Raw genomic sequence first — 13325 nt, forward strand, 5'->3', positions numbered from 1 at the left:
CACCTGTAATCCCAGCACTTTGGGAGGCCGAGGGGGGTGGATCACCTGAGGTCAGGTTCAAGACCCGTCTGACCAACATGGTGAAACCCTGTCTCTACTAAAAGTACAAGTATCGTGGTGGGTGCCTGTAATCCCAGCTACTCAAGAGGCTGAGGCAGACGAATTGCTTGAACCCGGGAGGCGGAGGTTGCAGTGAGCCAAGATTGTGTCATTGTACTCCAGCCTGGGCGACAGAGAAAGACTCTGTCTCCAAAAGAAAAAAAAAAAAAAACGGTAATGGCAAAAACCTCAGTTACTCTTGCACCAATCTAATAAATTTACCAATTTAATAATCTGAAATTTAACTATCCAAAAGTATACTAATGTGTAACTGGCTGTGTCTTTAGTTCATTGTCCTTAGAATAAAACATCAACTGTGCTCAGTTAATTTTCCAAAATGTCCATTTATAAATGGTTTTGACCTGAGAGGTCTATAATAATATATTCTCCTTCTGCTTGAAAAAGGAATCTATTCTAGACTTTAGAAGAATATTATTTTTGTAACCCATTGTTACATTTTAAAAGAGCTGTAAAATATTTATAGTCCATGGCCATTATTGGAGCAGATTAAAATGAACCTTGGAATATCAAACTTTTATCTATAATGCAGGCAGCATATCTTTCCTTTATAATAGGTAAATTAGCTTCAATACTCAGTTTTTCAAGTTGCTATAAATGGAGCCTTCTACTTCACAACATCTAACATTCATTTTCTTGAAGGTAAATCATTCTTGGCTAGAGACACCACTAGAGAATGTTGTTTTGAATTCTTTCTCTACTAGAGACAGTGCTAGAGAATGTTGTTTTACTTCCTTACATCATTTGTACTGGTTAGAACAATAGCTCAATGTAGCTTCCTTATATGCCAATATAAGAAGACTAGGTAACAATATCAAAGAGAATACCATTTCAATATTTGAGTTTTCAGCTCTAAACTGTTGTGCATTTCATCTCTTCATGTTCAAATAGAAATAATCTAGCTTTTAAAAAATAAGTGATTTACAATCTACTTATAAATGCCTGTGTGATTTAACTATGCCTTTATAATCTTTGAGTTTGAATGAGATTAAACTGGATAGTTTGTTTCTCTGACAACACAATATTTTGTGCAAGCAGATTAAGTTAGCAAGGCAGACTCGGGGCACTAATGGCTTCATGCTGTAACTAGGAATCTATAAATAAAAAGAAACAAGGAGAAGACCAAAGAGATGCTTACCATGCTCCTTCAAAGGCTTGAGATAAGAGGGATGCTGGTCAATATGTGAAAACCGCAATGTTGCATTATGCTTTGATTTTATTTTCACTTGTATATTGAATCTAGCTTTAAGTTGTATGGGAAAGTGAATTTTTTCTAATGAGTGATATGAAATATACATCAAAGCTACATTATAATACAAGTTTTGATCATAAGCCAAATAGTTGAAGTGTATCACTGTTGTGGGAAGTCAGGGACCCCAAATGGAGGGACCGGCTGAAGCCATGGCAGATGAACATAAATTGTGAAGACTTCATGGACAATTATTAGTTCCCTAAATTAATACTTTTATAATTTCTTATGCCTATCTTTACTGCAGTCTCTGAACATAAACTGTGAAGATTTCATGGACACTTATCACTTCCCCAATCAATACTCTTGTGATTTCCTATGCCTGTCTTTAATCTCTCAATCCCGTCATCTTCATAAGCTGAGGATGTATGTCGCCTCAGGACCCTGTGATGATTGCATTAACTGCACAAATTGTTTAAACAATATGAAATCTGGGCACCTTGAAAAAAGAACAGGATAACAGCGATGTTCAGGGAACAAGGGAGATAACCATTAGGTCTGGCTGCCTGAGAGCCAGGTGGAACAGAGCCATATTTCTCTTCCTTCAAAAGCAAATAGGAGAAATATTGCTGAATTCTTTTTCTCAGCAAGGAACATCCCTGAGAAAGAGAATGCATTCCCAAGGGGAGGTCTCTAAAATGGCCGCTTTGGGAATGTCTGTCTTTTACAGTTGTAAATAAGGGATGAAATAAGCCCCAGTCTTGCGTAGCACTCCCAGGCTTATTAGGACGAGGAAATTCCTGTCCAATAAATTTTTAGACTGGTTGTCTGCTCTCAAACCCTGTCTCCTGATAAGATGTTATCAATGACAATGTGTGCCCGAAACTTCATTAGCAATTTTAATTTTGCCCCTGTCCTGTGATCTCGCCCTGCCTCCATTTGCCTTGTGTACCTTGTGAAGCATGTGATCTCTGTGACCCACACCCTATTTGTACACTCCATCCCCTTTTGAAAATCACTAATAAAAACTTGCTGGTTTTGCGGCTCAGGGGGCATCAGGGAAGCTGCCATCATGTGATGTCTCCCCCAGATACCCAGTTTTAAAATTTCTCTCTTTTGTACTCTTTCCCTTTATTTCTCAGACCGGTTGACACTTAGGGAAATAGAAAAGAAACTACGTGAAATAGCATTGAATTATCGGGGGCTGGTTTCCCCCGATATATCATGTCTTTGTTTTAAAGAAATACATATAGATTTGTGCACATAGTATATTCATCGCTAGATATTAATAACTGAAGAATTGGCCATGGACCTAGAATTCATTTCCAAAATATTTGATTAAAGAGCTCTGCTCCTGAGCTAACTTTATATTAGATTGGTGTAAAGTGTTAAGCTTTATCTGTTGGAGAACATTTATGAATATGAATATCAAGGATACGTACATATCCTCAAATGTAAATTAACTCGCAAAACAGCATGGTATTTATAAATAGCTATTCTCCTACACATAGTACTTACTGTTGATTAGGCACTAATGTTTGCAAAACACTGCAAGATTGAGCTTTCATATTACCTTAAGACAGCCCTTTGAGGTAAGAGTGTATTTTCATTTTACAGAGCAGGACACTTGAGCTCTAAGTAGTCAAGTGTTGTCCAGGTTTCCCACTCCCAGAAGAGACAAAGCGTGGGATGTGAACTCTGCTTTTTTGGCTGAGTCTTCACTCTCAGCTTTCTCCATCCATAAACATGGTTGGCCCCTGTATTTGTGATGTTCTTATGCAAAGTATGTTGATGCCTATCTTAGTTTTATTTCATCCTTATGATGGAAGTGATTGAGTCTTGGTGGTGTAACTGAGACTCCTAGTGTGTATGCATGATAGAATCATGACTTAAAGCTGATAAGCAAAAATTCAATTTCCACAGCATTTTGAATGTCTTTTATCCCACGCTTGGCTAAACAGCAGTTTTCTATGATTTTGGGCAGGGTGATACCTAGGCTGATATATTATAGACTTACAAAACAATGCTTTTAAAAAAAGTTTTCTTTTTTAAATTTTTTTTTTTTTTTTTTTGATATGGAGTCTCACTCTGTCACCCAGGCTGGAGTGCAGTGGTGCGATCTCAGCTCACTGCAAGCTCCACCTCCCGGGTTCATGCCATTCTCCTGCCTCAGCCTCCCAAGTAGCTGGGACTACAGGTGCCTGCCACAACACCTGGCTAATTTTTTGTATTTTTTTAGTAGAGATGATGTTTCACCGTGTTAGCCAGGATGGTCTTAATCTCCTGACCTCGTGACCCGCCCGCCTCGGCCTCCCAAATGACGGGATTATAGGCGTGAGCCACTGTGCAAAAAACATTTTTAAATTGACATCATTAATTACATTAATTGTACATATTTATGGGGTATGGTGTGACATTTTGATATAGGTGTATTTAAAACTATAATCTAGTAAGATCAGGAAGTTAAAAGTGGCTGTATTTTTAAATATTACTTTTAAATACGAATATTCTTATTAATTGAGGGATTTTTGGTTGTTTATGAACAAAAGGTAATACTTTAATTTTTTAAATGAATGATCTACATCAATATCTACTGACAGTAGGAATTTGATATAAGTTCTTATGAGTAAAAGATACCATAGAATAAGCCCTTTTCTTAAAAAAGGAAATAATGATACATTATTTCTACAAATTTGTTTTTTAGGCATATACCAAATTGTCAATAATGACTATCTCCATGTTATAAGATTTAAAATGGGCCTTTACATTCAGACTTATGAAATGCCATGAAAAGGGGCCTAATTCTTTTGACAGAATTCTGTAAACACAGGATATTTATATATATTTATTCAGGAAAGACAATTGTTTCATGTACCAGATTTTTAATGCATTTGAATCTTTATTCTACAACACAAGCAACATAATACAATATCTTTTAAAATATTTTCTCTTTAGAATTTTCATTTCCACCTCAGATAAAATGTACACAAAATACACTTGCAAGCTTGCTTACAGAGACCTGTTAAGGAACAGACAGATTCTATAAAATCAAACAGTTATATCAACATATAAAGGAGTGTGATTTTCAGTTTGTTTTTTTAAGTAAATGTGACCAAACTGACTAAATAAGAAGGCAAAACAAAAAATTATGCTTCCTTGACAAGGCCTTTGGAGTAAACAAAATGCTTCAAGGCTCCTGGTGAATAGGGTTGCAAGGATGAATTTTGCATTTTATAGGTAAAATGGTGCACTGACTCAAATCATTATGGCTATACCAAGCTTCATTTATTTATAATCTTCAATGAAAATAAGTTGATTCTTTGGCATAATACTATAAGGAATAAAAGGACCCATACCACCCACTGGCTTTATCTAGAGTGAGAGATAGTAGTAGGGGAACTGTTTATAATGTAATTTGTCTAAGTTTATTCCTCTTAGAAAAGCGGGAAAAGCATCTTGAATAATAGTCTCTTAGCATGATTAGGGCAATAAACATCTTATTCCTATCTCCCCCATGCCCTCAACACAAACTAAGAAACAAAAATAACCTTTCCCTCTAGGCACCTCCTCCTGTCCCATCATGCCACACCTGGATATTCTATCACATTGTTTCAACTGAAGTGAAACCCAGCTTATCAAAAGCATTCATCTTTGTTCAGCTTTGCCTATTTTATGGGAAATCAATTTTTATTAGAGAGAAGCACTCCCAATAAGAACCAGATGAGAGAAATGCAGGACAAAGCAGCTTGCACATAATCCCGAGGTAGCCAGGGATGCTCACTGGGGCTGGCAGTGTCAGGGCCCGAGTCTCCCTAACGTTAGGAAAAAACATAATCTTTTATATATTAGTTCAACAGATTGGCTTTCGGATTCCCTCCTCTCCTTTTTGGCACCGGTTGGTAAAACAAAAATAAGTTATTCTTAGAGATTGCCTTTTGAAATTTAATTTTAAAATTAGTGTTACTAAAAGAACTAAATGCACAAATACTTTCCAAAACTTATGGGAAAAAAAAAAAGAACTCTTCAATTATTACCATCCACAGAGCCAAAAACTCTGTGGATTGTCTCCTTGATGTCATTAACATTCTGATATGCTTTCTGATCTCACTAATTCTAGTAAATATAATCATTTCCTTCCATTCCTATAATAGTCTAAATTAATTTAAATGAGTCAGTATATTAAGCAGAAGTCTTTAGAGAAACCTCATTGAATCAATAAGCATTACGTGTAATTAATACAGTTTATAAATAGGTGATGATTGTTAAGTTACTTGGTTTTTTCTTAAATCATTCTCCCTATGGTCCTTAATTTTTTTTTAATGGTAAAAGAATTTCCAAAGCTAATTAATTAAATAAAGAAGAGATAAACTAAGGCCCCCTCTATATGAGTTAACATGATTTCACTGAATTCCCAAAGCACACTGATTATTTTTATATTTTTCCCGTTATTTGAAAGATGAAATAATGAATATGGTCTCCACCATGTAGGTATGTGCACAAACACAACATATTTACTGAAAAGTCAAAACAGGCACACCTACTGCTTAAAAGGGAATTGGTTCATTTTGCAAATTTCCATGAAGCCTTTGGGTAGACTCTTTACAGATATATATGAAATTGAAATGTTAATTTATGCCAGACAGTTAAATGAAAGATGAAGGTACAACAAGTAGTCTCATCTCATCTCAAAGGGCTAATATTTTGGTGGCCAATGAGAGATGTAAAACAACTGGCAAGCAAGCAACTATTAAAAAATCTGTAAGCCAGGAGCCAAGGCTGTAAAGAAGCCTACATGGAAACATCTCATTAAAACGATATGGACGGAAGAAATTCAAACACTACACACTTAAATTTAAAATCACCTTCAATACAAGTCAAAGGGTCAACATGATACAAATGATCATCCATAGAATCAATGTTTCTAAATACAAAGACGAGAAGCTTAGATTTATCTCACTGTTCCATAGAACTTATACATTCATTGTCTTCTAGCTTGTAAAAACCAATTGTTGGTATAATAAAACTGGAAACTGGGAAGATTGAGCAAGACTGCTGTATAGAATCCAATCCCAAGTTGTCTGCCCAAGGATAGATTTAGTTTTTCTCTAGCGTTTGATAAGTCAGGTTGATCTTAAAGGTAGTAGTTGGAAACTTTTTCAAGGCAGTGGTTCTCAAAGCATAGTTCCCAAAACAGCAGTATTGGCCTCACCTATAAACTTGTTAGAAATGCAAATTTCCTGATTTACTTAACTGGAAACTCTGAGCATGAGCCCAGCAATCTGTGTCTTAACAGGCCCTCCAGGTGATACTGATGTGTACTAAAGTTTGAGAACCACTGTTCTAAAGACAAAAGATATGGGACAACCACTGGTTAAACCTTCAGGATAGGAATTAACAGTAAAAACAGTTTTTGGTGGTTGAAAAGGGTGGAAGGACCATAATTAGATGGAATTCACCAGCAGTGGAGTGCCATTTTGTCACCAAAGTGGTCAGCCACTCTCTCCTCCCTGGTACCCCTTTGTAGTATTGTACAAAGATACAGAGAAAAGGTTTTGTATGGTGCTCGTGGTGTGGTAGTGGTTTCTCTTCAATGATAGAATGGTACCACAATTTATAAAGAAACTGATGATCTCAGGAGATATTTTTGGTCTGTCTTCCCTGAAATAAGAATTGTGTTTTGGAAATCTAAAGGGTGTTCTGTTCCAAAATCTTAAGTTATTATTTCCACATCAAATAGCAAACACTACAATATAGCCAGAGAAAAAGGATCTTCCAAACAAACAAAAAAGGTATGTTTTCTAGATTGCTCCACTACTAAATGAGAACTTTTTTTTGAGGAGGCGTAATTATAAATCAAGTTCTTGACCAAGTTTACAAATCTTTCCCAGTAACAAGCTCATATTTCCAATAAAAAGTGCTCTTTTGCTTTCCTAAGGCCACACTAAATCTCCCTGGGGTCACCTAAGTGGTGCCCAAGCATATTGAAGTCTTGTCATCTGCTTACTGCAAGACTCTGGATTTTCCTTCTGCCTGTTTCTTTGTCTGTAAAACAAGTGGAAATGTGTAGATGTTATGGCACATGGTTACTAAGGATGTCGACTTGATGCCCTTAGCACCTGGTTCTTCAAGCAATCTTGTCCAACCAGCTGCTTCCTCTTCAGAGAATGTACATTTTGAAAAATGGTTATCCATTATTTTGCATATTCCCAAACTTTGTGCTACAAATTTAGTACCATGTATTTCCCAGAGAAGCAAGTAAAGAGGCACTGTTGGCTACAGGGCACTTTATGCTGAGTTGATTAAATGATATTTGAAAAAGGTTTACAAATCGTGCATGCCATTCTAGACACAGGCTGCCATGTACTTCTGTGTTAACAGCTGGCCATGAACAGTATTATTCCATCATTTCTGCCTAATTCAGTGAGTTTTCTAAAGTAACACTGAATGTCTGCTTGAAGATTAAAGTTTAGATTTTGGCTTTATTTTCAAACACTTGAAATGTGTTACATATGATTTTTTAATGTATAAACACGATTCATTTTCTTTTTTCAACTTTAAAAACCTCCGTAACATCCCAGACAGATCTGAGATGTCAAATAGTCTCATTTTAATGGCCTCATTCCTTGAAACTTTTTCTCATACTAGAGTGCTTACTCTGGACTTACAGCATGTTGTCAGAGAGAGTATGGCCTTTGAATTCAGAAACACCTCTTTTGCAACCAACTTTGCCTTTTGCTTGTTATCTTGGGCAAGTTTCTGAACCTCTCTGGGTCTGTGTTCTCATCTGAAAAAATGAGGAACACAATACTTGTCTCACAAGGTTGTTGTGAGGACTACGTGTGATAATACAGGTAAAGGTTTGCAATCACAGTGACATTCACCGCTCTCTTCCTCCCTGCTATTTGTAACCTCTTGTTATTACTATCAGCTCTACACAAAGGTCTTCATTCTGTTTACTTTGATGGGACTGATACTGATGGATTTTCCTTTCTGAGAAAGAAAACTTTCCTGTATAAGCAGTATTGTGATGAATCTGGTAAAATCAAGGATATCTATTACATAACTGCATTACCTTCTTACAGCCAAGGCTATTTTAAAACAACAAGGACGAAAAGCCTAATGATCATTGTACCAATATGTTTCAATTTCAAGGAACTTTTGAATTATATCAACATTTTTGTCATGTTTGATTTAAAATTTTTATTTTTATTTACTTTTTTGAGAAGAAGTCTCACTTTGTCACCCAGGCTAGAGTGCAATCTTGGTTCACTGCAACCCCCACCTCCCAGGTTCAAGCAATTCTCCTGCCTCAGCCTCCCAAGTAGCTGGGATTACAGGTGGCTGCCACCATGCCCGGCTAATTTTGTATTTTTAGTAGAGACAGGGTTTCACCATGTTGGCCAGGTCTCAAACTCCTGACCTCAAGAGATCTACCTGCCTCAGCCTCCCAAAGTGCTGGGATTACAGGCATGAGCCACCATGCCTGATTTAAAGTATTTTAATGAGAGCTGTTAAGTATGTTAGTATCTGTCTGGGTTCTTATTGGTCAGTCATTACATAGACCCCAAATAATAAAAGTGTTCTAGTTTTATATCTATGGTAAGGGCTGGAAAATTATCGTAAGAGGAGAGAAGATTGTGTAAAAAGGCAGTCTATTTTTAAAATATGATCAGGAGACACAAGAGCTAGGTGAGATGCTATGGACAGTGCATGAGGTTCAGTTGTGAAAACCGATGTCCTCATTAATGACAGAGAGAACTCTGTCCCTCCATACACTTGGCTGGGCCATCATCAGTCCCAGGTCTCTTATACTTGGAGTTTTCCAGATGTTTGTTTCATGAAGCACACTTTACCAAAATTTAGGAAAAGAAGAGAAAGATCTCAACTTTAGGGTAATAAAGTTTTGGCTATAAATACAGGCAACTAAAAACAATGTATAAACTTTCATTCTGCTTAGGTCTGTAAATACATGCTAATAACTGTTCTTCACTTTAAAAGGCTGCTTTGAATTTTGTCTTACTGTTGCTGCAAAAGAGACTGTGAGGAGAGAAACACCTGACACTTTCAGAGACTGGGAGGGAGTGAAACAAGTTGTGGGGTGGGCAGCTGAGTCACAGGAACAGGGCAAGAGACTGAGCTGGGCGGTCTGGGAAAGTGCCACTCCCCTCTCAGTGTTCTTCATCTCCTCCCTTGCTTCCACCTGCTGGGAAGAATCACCTGAAGGCCTACTTATTAGAGACTACTTTGCATCAAGCTGCAAATACCTCTGAGAAGTACTGCTGTCACTCAGTGATGTTTCTGGTTGAAATCTGATGTCAGTGTGGATGTCCAGTAACTCGAGTGCAGAGTATGTCAGGACTGGGTTATACAGAAGACAATGGGAAGGTACCAAAACACTCTTAAAAATTATAGGTCAAGAGCTCTGTACACCTTCTCATCCTTTTATTCTTGGGACCCATATTCAGGCTAGAACTAGAACAGTGTTCGGACACAGTATAGGGTAAACTTATGTTCAAGAATTTTGGATCCCATAATAGAGCATCAGGGAGAATGCTGATTTCCAAATAACTAACATACTTTGGGACACAGTATTCACAATTATCATTTTTTTAGATGGAGTTTCACTCTTGTCGCCCAGGCTGGAGTGCAATGGCACAATCTCGGCTCACTGCAACCTCCGCCTCCTGGGTTCAAGCGATTCTCCTGTCTCAGCCTCCTGAGTAGCTGGGATTACAGGTGCATGCTACCACACCTAGCTAATTTTTGCATATTTGGTAGAGACGGGGTTTCACCATGTTGTCCAGGCTGGTCTCAAACTCCTGACCGCATGTGATCCGCCCACCTCGGCCTCCCAGAGTGTTGGGATTACAGGCGTGAGCCACTGCGCCCAGCCGGTATTCACAAATTGCGACAGCTTCCTTTGAATTTTTCTACTTTATGAAAAGTTGCTATGTATAAATACTGTAATTCTGGCCTCTGCTTTACTGAGGCCTTTTCCCCCAGTAAACTGTGGAGTACTCACAGGTTCACAAAGAAGAACTGAACCTCAGGTCAGCTATAAAAAGAAACAAAACAACTGTGGTGTTACTTCTGTTGGAAAATAAAAAAAAAAGCAGTTATCCAACTTTCAATTCCATTTATAAAGTATAAAAATTCAAAAGTATACAACATAGTTCACTGATATCCCAACAATTCATTGCCTTTTAAGATCAAATAGCTGATTACCTGTTTCTAAACTTGAATTATTGTCTAGTGAGTGAAAAATGAAGGCAAACAGAGTGTTCTGTGGAACTGGGAAAAAAATGGATTCTGTGGTGATCTCTAGATGGCACACAGAATGATAAGGGTCTTTCTTTCAGATCACCTGAAGAAGTCACAACACTGCCTTCCTCTTAACCTCTAAGTTAGTTCCATGTTTCTCAAGGAGGGCAAAGTTTGCAAATACCCTTTTAAATCCGTGTTTCAAGACTGCAGAATTTGTCTTTTATTTAAAGGGTGACTTATTCATTACGAATAGAGCTGAGAAATTATAATGTATGCCTTAACAACTAACTCTGCTCTGTAGAATGTGTGTAAGTAAGCTTGATTGAGGAGTTTTCAATCATTAGGATAATGTAAAAATACTGTAAATAATAAGATAAAGCTTTCAGTACTTAGAAATATCCACCTGAAATATTGGTCTGAATGAAAAGACATCAAACGTAGGGTAACTTTACTTGCTAGATAGGAGAAATATTTTAAATAGACAAAATTTTCTAAATTTCAGTGTCTTTCTCCATTGCCTTCATTTTATGAGACTTGCGCTTGTGTAACTGACACCATAATTTTGCAAGATTGTTGTGTTATATTTTAAGATTGAAAATGATTTCATCATAATCCATCCCTACCCCACACTCCCTGCTCCCTTCCTGAGTCCCTTTCCTCCAAGTGTGTTGATATAAAATGAGTTGTGTTTTACTGTTTTGTTGTCTTAAAAACCAAACGTTATACCTTACGTTCAGATAATTGTGGGGCATGGAAATGTAAGTGCAACAAAAGACTAAGGCACCATTTTTTCTTTCCTTTCCTTGTTTGCCTTGGGGACGGAAGCAAACACCACGAGAACAGCCAGGGTGGCTGGTCGGTCTCATGTCTCTCGACGATCTATGTATCAGCCACTTTCACTGGGTACTCTGTGTCACAGGCTGACAAGCCACAGACTTCAAACCCTGCTAGGAAAGAACTTTCTTCTTTTAGACATACAGAAATCATACAGAAATCAAGGCACAACAGTACCTTATATGGGGAAATTGGTGAATAGCTGAAAATCTTATTTAGGAATAATTTTGAAGTGTTCTGGATTATTTTACAACAGAAGTCACCTCTTTCTTGATTATGACACCCAAGAATATGTTTTTATAGTTGTCTTCTTCCCAGCCAAACCCATAATCATAAATCTTCCTCCAGTTAATAATCCCTGGTACTAGATGTCTGAGTTTACATATCAGCTTGATTTACCAGCAGATATTGCCTTAGGAATTATATTTATTTTTAAGATGATAGATCAATATAGTGTTTTCAAATGAGTAACCCTTGAAAATGACCCATTTGGGGACAATGCTGTAAGCAAAAGCACTGAGAAATATACTTCAAGAGTTAGAAACATATCAAGGATTATAGATTCTTCTATAATAATGTGCAAAATCAGAATATCGTTTGTGTCATCTAGATACAAACCTTAGCATGGCCCCAATGCTGATCAGTGGTTGGAAAGGCTTTTTACATTAGGAAACATTGTTCTCTGAGACACTAGTTTAAGTGGGGCTGGTGGTGGGGAAAACGCAACAGTTGGATAGGCAGGCAGACTCTAACCCTCACTACTGCTGTTTGGTGGCGGAGTGGAATAGGAGTCTGCTACACAATGATGTCTACACAATGATGTCATAGACACGGCCCACCCTGCCCAGCCACTCCCTCACAGCCTGGCGAACTCTGATGTCAGTCACGTGACAGGTCAGCTGACTGATGCACGGGAACACTGCGGGCTGGAGGGCCGTAAAGGTCTGGTCTGGGAGAATCTGAATCTGATTGAGAACTGTTAGCACCATGTTGGTCCATGCCTAAGAGAAAGGATTTAAGAAAATTAGTGGCTTTCCCCCCTGGTTTTATTTGAACACTTGAGAGCGGCCCTGCCAATGTGGAAATGGTTTTTTTTTTTTTCAGGCTGTAGTTGCAATAAGTTAGTTTTTGTTCATTTAATATGCCTATAATAAATTGTAGGCATATTAATTTATTATGCCTACATCATAATTTCACATCCATAAAGATGGGCAGAGATTCGCCTTATTTTCAGCTTTCACAAACTACTAAACTCTTACTCCTTAGATTAGAAAAAACAAAAGCAAAAATAAAAAACCTCCCTTGCCTTCTCACAATGAGATCTCCATAGGCCATTCATCTCAAACTCATTTTTTGATGCACCATAGAATTACACTCTAAGCCCCCCTGAAGATTGAGAATTTTTATGTGCACAGGATGGGCTAGAAAAAGTTGAGATGAAAACAATTTGAAAAAAGTTAATTGGCATAACCACACAATATTTGCTTTTTTCGTTTGTATAATGCTTCATAACTACAGAATTTCTTCAGTGCCATTTTTGAATGACACACTAAGAACTCGATGCCAGTTAAAGCTTACTTTTTTTAAGACAGGGTTTCCCTATGCATCCAAACTGGTGTGCAGTGGCACTATCTCAGCTCACTGCAACCTCTGCCTCCTGGGATCACGCAATCCTCCTGGCTCAGCCTCCCAAGTAGCTGGGATTACGGGCATGTGCCACCTTTCCCAGCTAATTTTTGTATTTCTTTTTTTGTAGAGATGGGTTTTGCCTTGTTGTCCAGGCTGGTCTTGAAAAAGCTTACATTTTATAAGCTTTAGCCTCATCTTATTTATACAGCTAAGTTCCTAATTTTCAATAATACACATTACAATGGAGAAAAACAGTTCCTGAAATTACCTGAGAGTAAAATTCCAGCTTCAT

General features: G+C 37.6%; 1 protein-coding gene across 1 annotated transcript in view; it reads right to left on the reverse strand.

Moving 5' to 3' along the window:
• Positions 1-4138: 4138 nt before the first annotated feature.
• Positions 4139-13325, reverse strand: part of ARFGEF3 (ARFGEF family member 3) — a 190354-nt gene continuing 181167 nt past the window's right edge. Inside the window, exon 34 of the mRNA XM_050787319.1 lies at positions 4139-12405. Coding sequence (XP_050643276.1) covers positions 12214-12405 — 192 coding nt within the window. The 3' untranslated portion in view covers positions 4139-12213. The remainder of the gene's footprint in view (positions 12406-13325) is intronic.

The sequence above is a fragment of the Macaca thibetana genome, chromosome 4 (assembly GCF_024542745.1).
Source record: "Macaca thibetana thibetana isolate TM-01 chromosome 4, ASM2454274v1, whole genome shotgun sequence".
Classification (NCBI taxonomy): Eukaryota; Metazoa; Chordata; class Mammalia; order Primates; family Cercopithecidae; genus Macaca; species Macaca thibetana.